Source organism: Acomys minous (assembly GCF_964271855.1).
Source record: "Acomys minous genome assembly, chromosome: 5".
NCBI lineage: Eukaryota > Metazoa > Chordata > Mammalia > Rodentia > Muridae > Acomys > Acomys minous.
In genome coordinates this window covers 124069881-124088956 of record NC_140494.1, presented here as the reverse complement: position 1 = coordinate 124088956, position 19076 = coordinate 124069881, and the positions used below count along the sequence as shown (strand labels likewise).

Here is a 19076-nt window from a genome sequence, read left to right as displayed (position 1 = left end):
AAAAAAAAAAAAATCCTAAAATGCCTAGTTAAGTGCCTCTCCCCCTCCCTTTCTACTGACATGTCTGTGTGAGGCCAGATTTTCTTCACATACCTCAACAAAGACAAAACCTGCGACAGACGGAATGCAGAACCACGAAAGAGAGCTCAGCTGGGCTCAAGTAGCCAAGGGATTAAAAATGTAAACACTCACTCTTCTCACTAACCTTTTGTTTTAAAAAAGTTACTTTTCAAAGAGATATTTAAACATGTAATTAGTTTATTAATTTTTAAATAAATTACAAATGAATAAATAAATTATAAGTAAGTTTTAATTTTTATTGCAACAAGATATCTGTTATTGAAAGACATAACACATAAAAAGCTCACTGAATCATCGTAAGATTTTAAAGGGGTTCTAATACCAAAAAATTTGAGAAGTACTAGGTTTTGGACTATAAAAATGTGAACAGAAAAGAGCCCGGGATTATGGGAGCAATACTGGATTTGAATGCTTTTATGATAATTGTATTACTTCCCAACTCTCATTAGAGGCAGAAAATTCTGCCAAAGGGCCGAAGCGATAGACGGCTTGAAGTAGCAGAGGTCAAAATATGACTATCAGCCCTGAAAGACAGAAGTCAAGTCTACAGCAGTGTACTCAGAACTCCTTTGCAGTATGTGTTACTACACAAAACATTATCCCATTTCAGTGCTGAGCAAATTACTAAAATTACAAAATGAAAAATAAAATGCCCTTATCAAATTTAAATTCTTTTAAATTCATATCTAAGGTGGGACTATCTTAAAGGTTAATAACACCTTAAATTATACATGGAAATTACAAATGCAGCTTTAGAGTTTTAATTTCTTCAGGCTGCGGATGTGGCTCAATGACAAGGCACCTACAGGGCAGTACTGCAAGAAAACCTAGTTCCAGTATTTCTCCAAACTAGCAGCTATAAACTTCATAAGAGTATGTTATATTTATTCCAAATAATTCATTTCAAAATAAATTAAGACATTTTCTGGCAGAAATAAAATTGTTTAACAAGACTGTAAAAATATGAAACCTTATATGAATAAAATAACCAAGTGTTTTTCTGAAATAATTCTCCATTTCCATATAAAATTTATTTAATTACTAGTTCCATACCATGGAAGGGGCTGAAAAATTTTTTTGAGACAAGGTCTCTCTACATAGCCCTGGCTATCCTGGAACTCACTATGTTGACCAGGCCTGTCTCAAACTCACAGAAATGTGCCACCATGACCAGCCTTGGAGTGTCAAATTTTAAACCAGGAAACTTCCAACTTACTTCTCAATTGGAAGGGCATGAGGTCCAGAGATGGAATAACGATATAGAAAGGTCAGAAACTTTCTGAATGCATCAAAAAAAGGCCAGTGAGAAAGAAGACAGATGCATTTGTTAGTGTGAATTGTTCTAGAACTATCAGATTTTCCATCCACCAGAGACGTTAAACCCAAAAGAAGTCTCTGTTTTTCTGTAAGGTTCTCCTCAGAGTATGGTTCATAAAACTGAATAGCAGCACCATAGACCTGTAAGACAAGAATACATTTAATAAATATCCTTTATATCACTTATTCAAAGCATGACGTCAAGTGACTAGTGGATGCTTGCTATGGGCAGGTAAGGCGCTAGGACTAGGAACACAGTGGTAAAATCAATCTTGCTTTTCTAAAAGAAAAAAAAAAGCCTAGGTCTCCTAGGCTAGCCTCAAACTTGGCATCTTCTGTTTCAGCCTCCTGAGTACGGGGTTTACAGGCTGAGTCACCACCCTGCTGCCTGCTTTCTTGACACATCTGCTAGCTATACAGTAATACCTTTATGCATCTTTATTATTGAAAACAGAGATTTTGAGAAAAAAGAAAATAGAGATTTTTGTTAAACTATATTTTTATTTTAATTATTTTTATTTTTAAAATTTTTTTTAAAATTTATTTTTATGTATGTGAGTGCTCTATCTACATGTATACCTGCATGCCAGAAGTGGGATTAGAGGGTATATAGATGGTTGAGAGCCACCATGTGGTTGCTGGGAACTGAACGCAGAACCTCTGGAAGAGCAGACAGTGCTCTTAACCACTGAGCCATCTCTCCAGCCCCTAAACTATATTTTTAAAATAAAGACTGAAAGCAACGAGCCTTGGCATGGTTCCCATGCCTATAATCCCAGCACTAAGGATCAGAGGATCTAAACAACTCAAGAGCAGACTATCTATATAAAAGATGCTGTTTCAAAACAGCAACAACAAGGCAGATATTATCCCAATAGTTTTATATGAAATGTTTCAAAATCATTCAGTAAGAAAGTGAGGTAAACCTGAACTGTGTACAGTTCACTAAATGTTCTGTGCCTCGACTTCCCTGCGCCCAGTATGACAATGCTGGACTAGCTCATCTCACAGCTCCCCTTCAACTAGAACCCCGCCATCCCAGGCTGCAGCAGCTCAGCAGGACAGCACTCACCTGGCCAGGACCAACTTTGGTTCTTCACAGTAACAAAAAAGGCTATTTTGTAAATCACATTATATTTTATACTGTCTTTGATATTACTTAGGAGCCTTTCTATCACAGAAAATGACACAATGAGGGATCAACAGTTGATGACGAGAAAAGTCTCCACTAATATTAAAAACTAAAACCAAAAGCAAACATTTGGGAGGATGGGAAAACTCTCTTTTCTTGTCACTGGATATAGAAAATTCAACCAAATGGAAGAAATGTTTATTAATTAGTTCAATCTAGTTAGTTTTTAGTACTGTCTCTTGCAGTAGTATTTCTTGTGACTTGAAAATGTACAAGAAATTAGCAAACTAGTAAAACACACCATACCTTTTCAGCTGAGGCTCCAGTTAACACAAACGTAGAAAACACAGGAAGAGGGTATTTGCTGTTTGGTGGCCAGCGTTCAATAGTCGCACCCATTGGCAAACAAAACAGGGGAACAGACTCCGGTAGTGAGAATGACTCGTAGTCTTCTTGAGGATATCTGCAAATGAGACCTGTGACAGCATCGGGAAATATTAGGCCACTGTCTCCTGAACATAGGAGTTTTAAGCTGAATGCCAATAAAAAGCCTTCTTATTTTACACATCTAGAAGGTCAAAAAGTTGCATAAATGTTCATCACATAATTCTGAATGTGTCAGTAGGATTTATATAGATGTTAACCTTCAATAATTATAACTATTAATTGTTTAACATTTATCAACTTCATCTACAAAGGCTAGGTTAGAAATAATAAGAAAAATAGTACTAAGAACACACACACACCCCCCTAAAAAGTTGCCATACACTTTAAAGCATATATTTAAAAATTTCAATATGGTTATTTGCAGATATCTACTTTATCATTTTTATTACTCTAGAACCTTTTTATACATTATATATATATGATACATACATCTCTTATAGGAGTGTAAGTGTAAATTCTTACACAAATGAAAGGCAACCCACGAAAGAGTGAACACAGATTTAGAATATCATTGGAACAGTGTCACCTCAAATTCAGCTTCTATATAATTCTCCATTATGCCAACTTATATGTAGATAGGAGTTTCAAGCAACCCAGTGTCTCATGTTAACCAAATGGAATAGGTATCTTCCACTGATCACGCCAAAGAAACAGAGCTTTGTACTGAATATTGTGAGGTTAGAAACAGAAAACAGCACTGCCATCTTGGATGTGCTGTTTTCTATGGGATGGAAGGACCCAGAGGGTTCAGGAGCCCCGCGAGGAAACCATCAAGCCCAGCGGATCAGGATCCGGGGGGGCCTGTACAAACTGTTGCACTAACCAAGGACAATGCATGCAGTAAACCTAGACTCCCTGTTCAGATCTAGCCAATGGACAGCTCATTCTCTATGGTTGTGGGGAGAGCAGGGACTGCCTCTGATATGAACTCTGGTGCCTCTGGTTTGATCACTTCCCCATGGTGGGGAGGTCCAGCGAGCACACAGAGGAAGGGGAAGCAGGCTATCCAGATGAGACCTGATATGCTGTGTCTATACGGTAGGGGAGGAGATCTCCTTCTGTCAGAGGTCTAGGGGAGGGGAACAGGGCAGAAGAGGGAAGGAAGGTGGGAACGGGAAGATACAAGTGAGGGGATAACAATCGAGATATAATCTGAATAAATTATAATAAATTAAAATTAAAAAGAAAAGAAATAGAAAACAGGATAGTAGTGTATGCCTTTAATCCTAGCACTAGAGAGGCAAAGGCAGGTGATCTCTGAGTTTTATGCCAACCTAGTCTACAGTCAGAGTTCCAGTACAGCCAGGGATATACAGAGAAACCCTGACTTAAAAAAAAACCAAATGGAACAGAAAGAGAGAGAGAATATGAATATATACGGGAAACAGGTTTCATGACTGTGAAGTCCTTAAAGGCAGGCAGAAACTATTACTGGTTGTGCCATAAAAACAAAAGAATAAACTGGGCATCTGAACAGCTGGCTCTACTAACAATAACTCTGATTCTCAACAAATAGGACTCAGGTTATAGTCATCTGTATGGGGGAATAACTAGATAAACCAGTGTTCTCTCTGTAATCACATGGCAGCCAGGCAACGAGGCCCCCTGAGGCCCCACAGTCACTGTTCTTCTCTCGGGTCGTGATGCAACGGTGCAGCGGCAAAGCAAGAATAGAAATGCTGGTGAACCGCGGGCCCGGAAAGTCAAAAGGACAAAGAGGCAGGGGCTCTAACTTTAAAAGGTTGAATCTGCTACCATATAAATGAGATCAGTAGGTTTGACATTTTGAGGTCTCTTAAAGTGAAAACTTTAACTATCATTATAAAATTGCAAATTTGTCTTAAATACTATTCATTATCATGAAATATAACCATCAAGTTTGACTAAATTAATGTAAATATTAAAGAAGCATCTTTTTCATATTTTGCACTGGTTTTAAAATGAAAGAGAATTGGCATGTACTCAACTTGTTATTTAAACAAAAGGCTCAAAAAATTCATCTTCTTTTCAAAGTGATCTTTCATGCAGCACTCAAAACACTTTAAGGCAAACTGAGACTCAAGAGACAGGGGCTGGAGTGTGAGTCCTGACACTAACACACCTTAACATGGCACACAGCCTGGCTCAGGCAGATTCTGCCTTTAACCTTACAGAACCTACAATCTACTTCTACATAAAGTATTCCCCCCCCCCACAAATTATACTTACCTGCTTTGTAAGATATAGTGTTCGTCTTTGCCACTGATTTCTTATAGCATAAGTACACTGCAGACCCCCACTGAAGAGAGAAGAATGAATACCAGTCAATTTTAAAGGCAGCAACTTGATGAAAATGGAGTCTCTGTGCGCCCTGCAGTATGTACTAGCTACCATGTAGTAAAGCTCTCGTCTGCTAGCTATTCTCACCGTGCTATTTTGTTAGTATTTTATTAGGATCATTCCTTACTTTTCTTCCAGAAGATTTGACAATTCCCCTCTTCATTATAGCACGAAAAACTGACCCTTTAAAATAAAATTAAGTCACAAAAATTTAGATTTTATTCTAAGTTCCAAGCTTGGGCAGAAGTATCAATGACCATTCTTGGTTGAAAAATAAGAAAATAACCATTTAACATTCTTCCAATAATATTTTTAGAAGAAAACTCAAGAAAATTTAACAACTAGACATCATTTTTAAGAAGCTCTCCTCTAAATATTAAATATGTAAAAAGGACTAAGTAGTACTTAAGGGAGTAATTGATAATATCTGACATTTATATATCATTTGCTATTGTTGTAGGCATTGACGAAAGTTCTTTCTAATACTAATTCATTTATTTTTCAAAAACGCCTATGTATCAAAAAAAAAAAGCACCATTTCATGCATAGTCTATAACTTAGAAAACTGAGGCAAAAATAGTGAAGGAATTTGTCCATATACACATGTGAGATTCAAACCTAAGCAGGTTGGCTAGAGTCTATGCTGACCACACTCTTAACAAGGCCTCTTTATTCTCTGCAGAGGAGAATACATGCTCTGTGGCAATAGAGAGACTACTGTCTCAGTAGGAAAAAAAGAAACACATTCTGGTTTTAATTCAATGACAAAAGTTTAGCTAGAATACCTTGATTAGTTAATGAGACTTAGAAACAGTTCTAATGGAAATATTAATTACTTCCAATCCAAAACAAATACATAAATACATCCACAAAATAAAACTTGCAAATAGGAAAATATCAAGTATCTGTAAGCTTGTATAGTGCTGCTAAAATACCAGCACAAATCTGAAATGTTGTATACTACACTCCATAGTCATAAAGAAGTTAAAAAACATTATTTGGGCTAATTATTACTATATATAGCCTTTTAAAAGTATCTGTGAAGCAAACGTGGTGGCTTGTGCATGTAATCTCGGAACTTGGGAGAGTGAGGCAAGAGCATCTACAGAGAGAACATCTTGTATGACTGCGTTGCCTGTCAATTAAAAAACTTATGGCCTATAGGAAAGGGTAGAATGGAAGACGGGACACTCAGCAGGCAGAAAAGATTCTGGGGCAGAGCCAAGAGTAAGAGAGTCACTCAGGGTGATGTGAGGAGGACAGACATATGGCATCTGAGCAGAGGTAACCAGCCACATGGCAGAATGCAGATTAGTATAAATGGATCATATTAAGTTATGAGTAAATCAGGGAACAAGCCTAGCTGTGTGGCCTAGGTATCTGTAAATGTATTTTGAGTCTCATGACTCATTATTCCGGGAGCTTGGGGTTGAGACAAAAAACATGCACCCTACAAGAATCACCATGAGTTAGGGGTTAATTTGGCTGCCACTCAGTGAGGTTCAGACCAGGCTGAGCTACAGAATGATACCTTGTCTCACCCCTGGACCAGCCCCACCCTTCCAAAATTCTATTTGCTACCATGATTTTTTTCTACTATAATCTCTTCAACAGATACATAATATTGCTAAAGCATAATAATCTACAAACACATTTTCTATATGTTATTAGTTACAATAAAAAATGGTCATCCAATCGGGGTGGCATATCTATAAGCAAATTATAGATGTCACCGGGCGTGGTGGTGCACGCCTTTAATCCCAGCACTCGGGAGGCAGAGGCAGGTGGATCACTGTGAGTTCGAGGCCAGCCTGGACTACAAAGCGAGTCTAGGACAGCCAAGGCTACACAAAGAAACCCTATCTCGAAAAACCAAAAAAAAAAAAAAAAAAAGTTATATATTGTCAGTAGCCACTTTTCAAATTGTTTCTTATAGAAATGGCTCATATGACTTTGCATTAACCACCAAAGGGACCCACTGATATTGCCATTAAATAACATAACATCTGTAAAGTGCTTGTTTATATGCGCTGACAAAATAAATCTGAAAATTGGTAAAACTTCAATTCTTAACAAGGTTATAAGTTGACAGGAACATAAATTAGTTAACATTTTCTTGATATAAATCTTGGAAGTGGCTCTCTCACCTCTCTCCTTCTCCTTCTTCCTCTTTCTCTGGGGTACCCCTCCCCCCTTCCTTCTCTCCCCATGCTCACGTAATAAACCTCCATATAATATCAAAAAAATCTTGGAAGTGAACATATACTTTGATCCAGGAATTATAGGCCACACAACAGGACATTAGCAGTGTGGCACAACGCTTAGCTCTTGGTTCTGCAGTTTTATAGCCTTGGTCTGAGTCTTACTTCATCAACTTATTGAAGGTGTCAGTATAACCACATTTTTATGCTTAAATTTCCTTCTCTATAAAATGGGGGTAAAATACCTACCTAGGATCACTGGCAGGAATGAAGAAACACTTAAAATACCATAGAGCACATAGGTACTCGGTAAATACAACTTATTTTATGTAAAATTTAGTTATATCAACAGCTTGCTTCTAATATTAAAAATCAGAATTTCAATGTCTTATGGTAGAAGACAGAGCAAAGTATAGCAAACTCATCCACTACAGCAATCATCATTAATAAATGTAATACTCACTAGCCTTCCCTCATCCACACATTCACTTTTCATAGTTCAGTCTCCTGTGGTCAATTTGGTCATACTGACTCCCCCTTCCACTTTACCCCAGCTCCCCTGGATCTCCCTTAACTCTTAAATTCATATCCTCTTGTTTGTCTTTTTAAAACTAGCTCCAATTGGTGCTCCCTATATGTGCATGGGTGTGAGGACATCACCTGGACCACGGGCAACCTGCTAGTGGCCACATCTTCAAAGAACACTTACTTTCAGGGCTGGAGAGATGGTCCAGCAATTAAGAGCCCTGGTTGCTCTTCTAAAGGACACAAATTTAATTCCCAGCACCCACATGGCAGCTCACAGCTTTTTGTAATTCTAGTCCCAGGGGATCTGATGCCTTCTTCTGGCCTCCATGGGCACCAGGCACACACACTTGGTACACAGATGTATATGCACTTAAAGCAAACATAAATAGTAAACAAAAGCAGAGAAGTTACTCTCAATTCTCCCAGCAGTCATCAACTGCCAAAAGATCTTCAACTAGAGATAGGGCCTCATTGGCACCTCCCCCATCAATTTAGAAGTTTTAACCTGCATGGCATCTGTGACAGGGACTTGCACTATCCTGCTCCATCCTGCCTAGGCCATGAATCATCCCTTTGTCCGGAATATACTTGCAATGTTTGCTATCTGCCCATTACTCACCCAGCAGCAACAGCAGTGCCTGTGTTTGAGAAGCCCTCACCATACTTAACAATGGCTCCAACATATCAGAGTAGCGATGTCAGCTACTGTTCTACTGCTTGGTTATGTTTCATTACTAGTTACTGCTGCTAATCTCTTACCATGCTTTATGTGTTAAGTTAAATTTTATTATAAATCCATATAAGAAAAAGCATAATAGCTATAAGGTTAAGTGTTATTCAAGACTCCAGGGGAAAGGTCAGAGAGTTGGCTCAGCAGTTAAGAGCATGAACTTCTCTTGCAGAGGCCTAAGTTCCTAGCAATTATATCCGGCAGCTCACAAGCCTGTTACTCCACTGCAAGGAATCCAAAGCTTCTGACCTCTGTGAGCACCTGAACTCATGTGCACACACCCAAATACACACACACACACACACACACACACACACACACACACACACACACACACAATTAAAAATAAACTTTTTAAAAATCATAAGCATCACTAGGATTCTTGGAATGTGTTTTCCATAGGTTCAGGGGAAGCTGTATACATTAAAAGATGTTCAATCTCCACAACAGCCAAAAAATATAGTTAACTCAAAGGACATCAATGGACAACAATCAATGCTGGCAAGGAATAGGACTAAAGAAGGAGCGTTCATATAGACTAGGGCTATAGAAAATAGAAGTCAACACCAGTTTTCAGAGCAATCTGTCAGTCCTTCAAATTACTTGGTATGCTGATGGACTCACCAATTCTACCTGCTTTTTTCTTAAGAGTTACTTATTTATGTGTGTGAGAGCTTGCCTGCATGTACATATGTGGACCCCATGCATGCCTGACACCCTTGGAGGTCAGAAGAGGGTGTCGGATCACCTTGGAATTATGCTATGTGGGTGCTGGGGAGCGAACAGGGGTCCCCTCTGCAAGAACACCCAGTGCTCTAACCTGGGCCCATAATTCAAGCCCATAATTCTGTTTTCAATTACTTGTCCTCCCAGTGTCATTTTAAACCATTCACAGAAATAGGCATAGGTCATCAAAGTTTCACTGCTGGTAATATAAAAAACTGGAACTAACTGGTATTTATTACCCTATATTTGTAGTTTCTGAAATAGTTTGTAAGTATTAAAAGAAAGTAGAAAGTTATATAAACTGAGTAGTAAGAAAAACTTGTTTTGAAAAGAAATTACATACCCATATCCACACACACACACAGACACACAAATTAATAAATGAAACCAAGAGTGGTTTCACATACCTTTAAAAGCTTGTTTTGAAAATAAATCACACACACACACACACACACACACACACACACACACACACACACAAAAATAACTGGGACCAGGAATGTATCCACACCCCTTTAATCCCAGCACATGAGAGGCAGAGGCAGGTGATCTCTGTAAGTTCAGCTCAGTCTAGCCAGTGAGACCTGTCTCAAAAAAACAAAACAAAATATAAAAAACAAAAAACAAAACCAAACCAAATAAATAAATATAACGTTTTAAAGATAATTATGACTTAGATCAAGCTTACGACAATGACGTGGTTAAAAGGTGATCAAGTTCAAGGTATGTTTTGAAATTAGAGTCGCAGAGTTTATAGGAGAATGCAATAAACAGAAAAGAAAGGTTCATATTTTTCTAAGACTTGTTAGTCTCAGTAAGTTTAAGAGTAAAATTTCCTTTTTTTTTTTTTTTTTTTTACAAGAAAGACTATGGCAGTAAAAAGATCTGGAAGATACACCAAGGTTTTCACCACAGGTCATGTTACATCTGAGGTGCTCTATTAGGTAAGATAACAGGAGACAATCAACCAGAGGGGCCTAGTCAGACACAGAAGTTTAGAAGTCACCCACATACTGTATTAAAATAATTAGATTAAAAAAGGAGTGACCATGGTTGTGAAGATACATGCACTGAGGACTCAGCCCTGGGCATTCCACTGCACAGGAAGAAGAACGTCAGAGCAGGAACAACTAGTGAGCTAAGAGAAGTGAATCGAGTCCATTGGTGCATCATCTTTTCTTGCCATGGTAGATGGGAACAAATTCATCATCTATAACAAGACCTAAAAAATTGAGACAAAGAACTCATCGCTGAATACAAGAAAAATCTTGGGATGAATGCTGTAAAAAACATAACAGGAGCTGGGTGTGGTGGTGCATGCCTTTCCCAGCACTTGGAAGGCAGAGACAGGCGGAGCTCTGTGAGTTCAAGGCTACCCTGGTCTACTGAGTGAGTTGTAGGACAGCCACGGCTACACAGAGAGAGCCTGTCCAGAAACAACAACAACAACAAAACCCAAACCAAAACCTTAACTGGAAAGAGCCAAAGAGAAGGATCGGGTAAAATATATTCAACTCTTTCTTGCAGGGGATAGGGTTGTGACAAGGTCTCAAGTAGCTCGGAGTGGCTTTGAACTTGCTGTCTATGTAGCCAATGATGACCTTGAATTTCTGATCCTCCTGCCCCAACTCCTGAGTGCTGTAATTATCAGTATGCTTCACCACATGCAGTGTGTGCAGTGCAGGGCTTAGGCGGGCCAGGCCAGCACTACACCAAGTCAGTGATGCCCCACTCCCACCCCCGCCAACATATACTCAGCTCTTGAAAAGTTTTGCTATTAAGAAGGTGAAACAGGACAGTAGAAGGGTGGGGACTATGGAACCAAAATGTTTATAAAGATGGTGATCTTGTATCAAGTTTTGCATTCATCTAAGAGAAAGAAACTTGATGGTGAACAAAAAAACTCCAGAAGACTTCCAGAGCTGTGTCCTTAGAGCTATGTATGCACAGGATCCAGCATGCAAGGATGGGTGCAGGGAGGCAGCCACGTGTTAGTAATGCGGAAGAGTTATTTAAGGTAAAAGGAAGAAGAGGAGCAGAACTGAGCTTCTTACACAGTTTTTGTGAAAACACAACTAAAGTATTTTCGAAAACAATAAAATACACACATCCTTAAAAAACATTTTTCAAATCTGTTACACTATTTTGTTTTCAAGACGTTTTACAATTAAGCATTTCTTCACTGGCGAGTGACTAATCATATTAGTGCTAAAGAACTGACTTACCACACTATTGTTGAGATTCTTGTCGACTTTGCAGAATGTGTGTGGTGGACTTTCTCCTTTACTGGGTATAATAATGCATATGTCTGTGACAGCCAGGGTGTTCTGAGTCATGTTTTCAGAGGCTCTTCGGTAAGTGATGTAGATCCTTTGTGATGAGGTGCTGCCGCTAATATTGGCAGGTCGTCCATACGGAGTGCTCTGGATAATCTCACAGCCCTGTTTTAATCTTTCTTTCCAGTCATATAATACCCTAAAACATAATTTTAAAAAAGTAATACACAAAGTTCCCTCACACTTAAAAGGTAGCACTCTCAAGTGTCATGGCTCATCCTAAAGTGCAGCAGGGCATAAACTGTGTGTGCTGGTACACACCAACCAATGCTTCCACACTCAGGAGGAGGAGGCAGGAGGATCAGCCTTGGCTACAAAATAACTTCCAAGCCACGCCTATCTGCGATTCTGTTACACCTCTAGCTTAGTGCAAAAGGGCCGGGTGTATCCTGCCTCATTCTTCATTTTGACTCTTTCCCCTTAAGTTCTTTACTAAATCCTACAACTTATTTTAAGAGTCCTATACTAAAGGATAACTGTTTCCTATTAAACCTTTAAATAATGTAAGGAAATTTCATATAAAGCTTTGCACTTACTAATATAACAGAGTGACAGTAATTAGATACAATGACATTTAGTGTTCAGCATTTCACTTAATTATTATTAATATATTTACTTACCTATCTTCTATAAAATCAAGGACATTCTATGGGAAATGTGCATTTTAGTCAAAGTTAAATCTACAGAAGGTTGCACAATTAGATAGTGCCTTCTTGAATACTTTTACTATATTCCAATAAAGGTTTATAAACACAAAGGAGTTTTTTATTTTAATCTATATTATTTAAAATGCTACTGCTAAGCATTGGGCAGCATTTAACCTCCCAGAGCCTTGCATTGCTGAGTTATAAAATCAAAACTTGGGACAGTGCAATGGCTCAGTGGGTAAAGGCACTTGTCAAAAAGCTTGACAACCTGAGTTAGATCCTGCAACCTACATGATAGAACATACATGCGTATGTACACATAGAACAGAGATAGAAAAAGAGACACAGGCAAGTTAAATACATTTCTTGTCTTCTAAAGTTATAATGATGAGAGAAATTATCATAAAGAATGGAGAACTAACTGGAGAGATGGCTCAGCAGTTAGGGTCATTGGCTGATCCTTCAGAGGGCTGGGTTTAATTTCTAGCACCCACATGGTGGCTGACACCTATTTGTAACTCATTTCAGGTATCTGATGCCCTTTTCTGGCTTCCCTGGGCCCGAGGTACACATATGGTACACAGATACATATGCTGGCAAAGCATGTATACACATAAAATAAGTTCTCTGGTGTTTGTCATTTTGTTTTTTGTTTTTCTAGACAAAGTTTCTTTGTATAGTCCTGGCTGTCCTAGAACTTGCTCTGTGGACAAGGCTGGCCTTCAATTCACAGTGATCCACCTTCCTCTGCCTCCCTGAGTGTTGGGATTAAAGGTCTACATGTGCCACCACTGCCCAGCAAATTTTTAAATGGAAAAAGTATTTTCAAGTCATATACCTAATAAAGGACTACATTAAAAATTTGTAAAGAACTCTATCAATAAAAACAGAACCCAATTAAGAAATGGGTAAAAGAGCTAAACACACATTTCTCAATGATACTTGCCAATAAGCACATGGAACAAATATTTAGGATTATCAGCAAACACAAGAATACAACTTAAAATCATAATGTGGTTCCATTTCATACTCACTAGGACAAATATCATCTAATAGCAGCATGAAGCATTATACAGACTGTGAGGAAATCAGAGCCACACCCTGTCAGTGGGAACGAGCAGTGCTTTTGATGCTGCTTTAAGAAAGACTCTGGAAGCTCCTCAACAGGTTAAGTACAGAATTATATGATCCCGAAATTCCACTCCCAGGTATATACACACAAACAACAAAATATGTCCACATAAAAACTTGTACATGAATAATCATAAAGGTAGTATTAATAATAGCCTCAAAGTATAAACAGGCCAAATATCTATTAACTGGTAATACAACAAATTATAGTGTAGCCATATGTTGGAACACTACTTGGTCATATAAAGGAACAAAGTACCAGTACATACTACAACATGGATGAACCTTAAAAACATGTTACGTGAAAGAGGCCAATTACACAAGGCATATACAATACAACTCTATTTGCATGAAATGTCTCAATTAGGCAAATCTATAAAGCAAGAAGAAAACTGTGATTGCCTAGGGCTGTGAAAGTTAGGGAAATTGGACAGCACACACCAATGATGGCAGGATTTTTTTCTGACATGATAAAAGTGTTATAAAATATGTTGTGGTGATAGTTGTACACCTCTTATTATACTGAATTATATGCTTCAAATGGCTAAGATTGCATGGCATATAATTATATCTCAATAGGTTGTTATAAAGAGAAAAGAACCCCCAAATCCAATATAGTAAGGCTCTAATTTACCCCAAAATTCTTATTTCATACATGGTTAAGCATCCATCTTTACTTATGTATTTGTGCCTATAGTTTCATTTATTTGAGAGGTTGAGGCAGGAGTTTGGGAAGGTCTGGGCAACATAGAACCTTAACTGGAAAAAAAAATCAATTTAAACCTTGTGATGATGGTAATACATTAGTTTTCTGGTATCCTACCTATACAAATATATTTATTCTCTCTCTTGTATCTAACAAGAAGGTGAGCACTAGGACTCACAGGGCAGAGATGGAGACAGAGTGGATATAGAATTCTGGGTATGTATTGCTTTATTTTTAATTTCCCCCCACACCTCCCCTTTATCATGGGTAGTAGGGGCAGAACAGGTTCTCACTATGTAGCCCAAGCTAGCCCCAAACGTAACAATCTTCCTGCCCTAGCCTGCCAAGTGCTAGGATTACAGGCATATAGACTACACCTAGGCAAACGTGCTTGTTTCAAAATTATTGTTATTAATGACCAGTGAACTTCAAAATCTACAAGGCATACAATTTGAATTAATAACAGTAATTCATTAAAAAAATACTTACCCCAGATCTGTAAGTGGAGGTTTATCTCTCCCTCTTTTATAGCACAGGTAAATCTGGGGTCCCACAAGACTTCCATTATTGAGATCTGCTGATAATCCAGTTGGGGTAACATCGATGCACATGTAATCCCGTGGCACCTCCTCCCCAAGGGATTTGATGATAACAGAAACATCTGTGATGGGTTCTTTTGGTTTAGCCACTTTGTGACAGGCATCATTAAAGTGAATTTCTTCTTCAAGAGGCTTTGAAACGTCAGTTAAGCCTGCTACAACAAAGTAGTCAGCAACACGAGGCCCCTTGTCCTCAATCATCTTCCATGACAAAGTTTACATCTAAACAAAAAAATAAAAGATCTTATTCTATAATCTGCCCAGTCAGAAGTACAAATCTACAAATACGCAAGTTCTGTTCACACCAGTACAGAAATGAAAAACATGCCTTTTTTTATTATAAAACTAATGCAGGAATTTCCAAGTTTGCTATCAGGGAGACCTAAATCGTTGAAGTGGATAACAACACCACCACCAACAGCCCTTTAAACATATAGATAAACCTTAAAAATATAATGTAAGTTCCTATAGTATCAAAACATTGAGGGAACCAAACACCAGAATCCAATCTATAAGCTAATGTGGAGTAAGAAAATCTGTTATCTCCTCAATAACCAAGGAGTCGTGGTTTAAAAGGCAGTAAAAGGGCAGGAACATGGCTCAAGAACCAAATCAGACAGGAACTAGAATGGAGTCACTCATAAAAACCCAAAAGCTCCAAATGAGTAGACTATTGTTTGAAGAGCTGGTTTAACCCTACCCATTGGGCTCGGGGTAGCTCAGCGGCAGAGCATGTGTGCGGCCTGAATCCAACCCGAAGCCCGGGAACAAAACACTCCCTATCCACTGACACCAGGACAGAATGAAGTTTGTCTCAGTGCATCCCCAGCCTCTGCTGCAGAAGATTCTAGAGCTTGAACTTAAGCCATTTTTAAGGTTCCAGGAAGCTCTGACAGGGACTAGTGATACCATATAGCACCTGTCTTACATCAGTCTTGGTTATAAAAGGGAAAGAAAAGGATTTTAAGATCAAACAAAGTAGGTATACATACGACATAGCCTCTTTTTCACAGTTACCATCTATTTGACATACAGGGCACAGAGATGACTATAGTATATATTTTATGTATGCAGAAAGGGAAATACTAAAGTTAGTAGTCATTTGCTTAACCCCAGGATTCCCAAAAGAGCACCTGAACAATAAACCCTATTTTACCACCTAATAACTAGAAAACTCCACATGTTCTAGAAAATGCCAGTTCAAAGTTAACAACTTTTCCTGAGGGTAAAACCCTCTACACTGGACTGAGGAGTCAGCTCAGTGGGTAAGGTACCTGCAGTGTAAGTGTGATGACCTGAGTTCAGATCCCCAGCACCAGGTGAAGGTGATAAAAATATTATTTTATAAAATCCTTTTAAAAACTAATAAAATATTGTATTAAATTTATATCTCTGTAGCTAGTATTTCACTTATTTTATTTTATTTTTTAATTTTCATTTATTTTTGGTTTTTCACAACAGGGTTTTCTCTGTGTAGCCTTGGTTGTCCTGGACTCACTTTGTAGACCAGGCTGGCCTTGAACTCACAGAGATCCACCTGCCTCTGCCTCCCAAGCGTAGGGAAGCACCACACTGGGCTTTAAAATGTTTTAAAGCATAAGACACTTTCACAGGTTTTTCTTTCTCCTCACCCCACCAGGGTCTCACTATGTAGCTCTAGCTTTCCTGGAACTTACTATGTAGACCAGGCTGACCTCGACCTCATAGAGATCCACTTGCCTCTACCTCCCAAGTGCTGGGATTAAGGTGCACGCCACTATGGAAGACACTGCTAGTGTTTCATAGAAGATATATATTTGTACCTCAGTAAAATTCAAGACCAGGCTAAGTAGTCTAATATCCTAAAGTGCCAAGGATGGGAGGCAGCAGCTTGCAAAGAACAAGGCAAGTACTCTGCCACTAAGACAGATGCAATCCCCAGCCCTAATATTTCACTTTAAGTGGAGTCTATTTTCTGTGAAAATAGAAATCAAGAAGGATGTGTACTCTGTTCATAAGAAACACAAAATAACTAAGTTGGAAAGCCATTACGAAAAGGTTCTTACCCAATCAGCGACTGATGGAGATTGGTTTGTTTCTCTCCCTTTCAATCTCTGGCCAATCCAGATGCTTTTTACTTCTTATCTCACTCCATTAGGTCAAAGTAGGTAAGCATGTGCTACCCAGATTGCCTCTAAAGAAGAGGTGAGAGTGAAAATCTGAAGGAATCTCTCTCTCTCTCTCTCTCTCTCTCTCTCTCTCTCACACACACACACACACACACACACACACACCATATATATTAAATTTATGAACACCTAAAGTTTTGCAAAATTAGTTAACTACCAATGCCAGGTACACACTTGTGACTCCAGCTTACAGGGAGTTGAGAATTATGAGTTTGAGATCTGTCTAGGCTATTAAAAACAAGTATCAAGCCCGACATGATGGCACACGCCTTTAATCCCAGCACTCGGGAGGCAGAGGCAGGCAGATCGCTGGTGAGTTCCAGGCCAGCCTGGTCTACAAAGTGAGTCCAGGACAGCCAAGGCTACACAGAGAAACTTTGCATTGTTAAAAAAAAAAAAAGTAACTACTACTGAAATTTCCAGATATGATCGATAACCACACTCAGACTTATATATGGAAGTTGTCAGTGCCACAATGGAAGAGATGATTAAATCAACTGTAAGAAACTTTCTCCTGGATTTGAACTCACAATCCTCCTGCTGTGTTTTCCTGAGCACTGGGGTTTCAGACAGTGAATTTTCCTCCCTCCATGATACAGCTTTCATCACCTTTCAATACATTATTTTATAACACCTGATAAAGTTATCACATAATAAGTATATCCCAAATACTTAAAGTGCTGGCAAATTAAAATTTCAGTGTTTAACACAGAAAAAAGCCAACTGAAAAAAATCAGTGAAAAACAAAAACTACTCACACATTACTGAAGTTTATGTTGGAAAGAACAGCTCCCAGCTGTGTCAATTCTTCAGGCCTCGGGATTTAAGAAATACTGTATCAAAAAGAACAGGAACTGAGGTTATTTAATTCTGATAAAACATTCCTCCTAATATATCTGTGGATACTTAAAGATCTACTACTAATAATTTTACAATAAATTTCAGCTTCTTTAAAAAACACATTTTAGTCAAGAACAGATACAGACTTGAAAAGAAATAGACATATTGGAGGAAGAATGAGAGAAGAATAACATATAGTACAAAGGTACATGTGTGCAAAAGCCAGGGAAAGGAAATAATTTTAAATGCTTGTTCCGAGGGCACTTATGTGCAGTGTCTCATTCATAAGGCAAAAATACCTATTTAAGACAATTTAAAAGTAGGCTCAGAGAAGTTCCTATACATGTTTCAAATTAAGTCCAATGTTCAAAAGATGTTTTTCCTTTATTACAATTTTTTTTTAAGATTTATTTTTATTTATACAGTGTTCTGCCCACATGTGCACCTTCCCGCCACAAGAAGGCACTGGGTCTCATTACAGATGGTTGTGAGCCACCATGTGGTTGCTGGGAATCAAACTCGGGAGCTCTGGGAGAGCAAACGGTGTTCTTAACCTCTGAACCCTCTCTCCAGCCCCCCTTTATTACAAACGTTTAAAACTATCTTACTATAACTGGCATGTCAATCCTTAACAACAGATACGATAGGGATAGGATAAAAAAAAACCAAAGTTGGGCTAGGAATGTTGTTCAGTGACAGAGCACTGACCCAGTCAACACAAGGTTCCATTTCTAGCCCTACAGAAAGACAAACAAGAATCCCAAGCCTTTGGTACAAAATGAGAAGCCATTCTGTGTGGTGGGACTCAGCACGTCACTGTCATACTTTCTTTAGATTGAGCCAACTAGTGGGCTGTAGTTATGAATGAAGAAAAGGTTGTCTCACGGATAAAGTTCTGGGTACAGCAGTAGGCTGCTAACAGTAGTTTCATAATGCTGGAAACACACAGGAAATGAGTTTTGAGTCAGCTGGGCTTCTAGCACAGTCCCTTGACCCCAGTATTATGTGATGGTCCCCCTGTACTCTCTTAAGCCTTCCTGGATCAAGAAAGACTAAGACCAACAACCCTTTCAGAAGAAATTGTTTTCCTCCTTCCTTGTTCTAGGCCAGTGGGGTTTAGGAGTGTGATTTCTCAGTGCCTTCTACAATGTTCCTTCCTCAAGGTGGG

The 19076-nt window shown here is 38.6% G+C and overlaps 1 protein-coding gene across 2 annotated transcripts in view; it reads right to left on the bottom strand.

Moving 5' to 3' along the window:
• DENND4A (DENN domain containing 4A) overlaps nt 1-19076 on the bottom strand; it is a 101720-nt gene that overhangs the window by 59165 nt on the left and 23479 nt on the right. Inside the window, exons 2-8 of one of the 2 annotated variants that reach the window (XM_084783847.1) lie at nt 17827-17901; nt 16946-17073; nt 14791-15122; nt 11707-11956; nt 5186-5255; nt 2837-3006; nt 1298-1539 (exon numbers count right to left, since the gene is read on the bottom strand). In XM_084783847.1, coding sequence (XP_084639973.1) covers nt 1298-1539; nt 2837-3006; nt 5186-5255; nt 11707-11956; nt 14791-15101 — 1043 coding nt within the window. In that variant the 5' untranslated portion in view covers nt 15102-15122; nt 16946-17073; nt 17827-17901. Of the gene's footprint in view, nt 1-1297; nt 1540-2836; nt 3007-5185; nt 5256-11706; nt 11957-14790; nt 15123-16945; nt 17074-17826; nt 17902-19076 lie in introns of those variants that run through there. The other variant, XM_084783848.1, reaches the window with a different exon arrangement.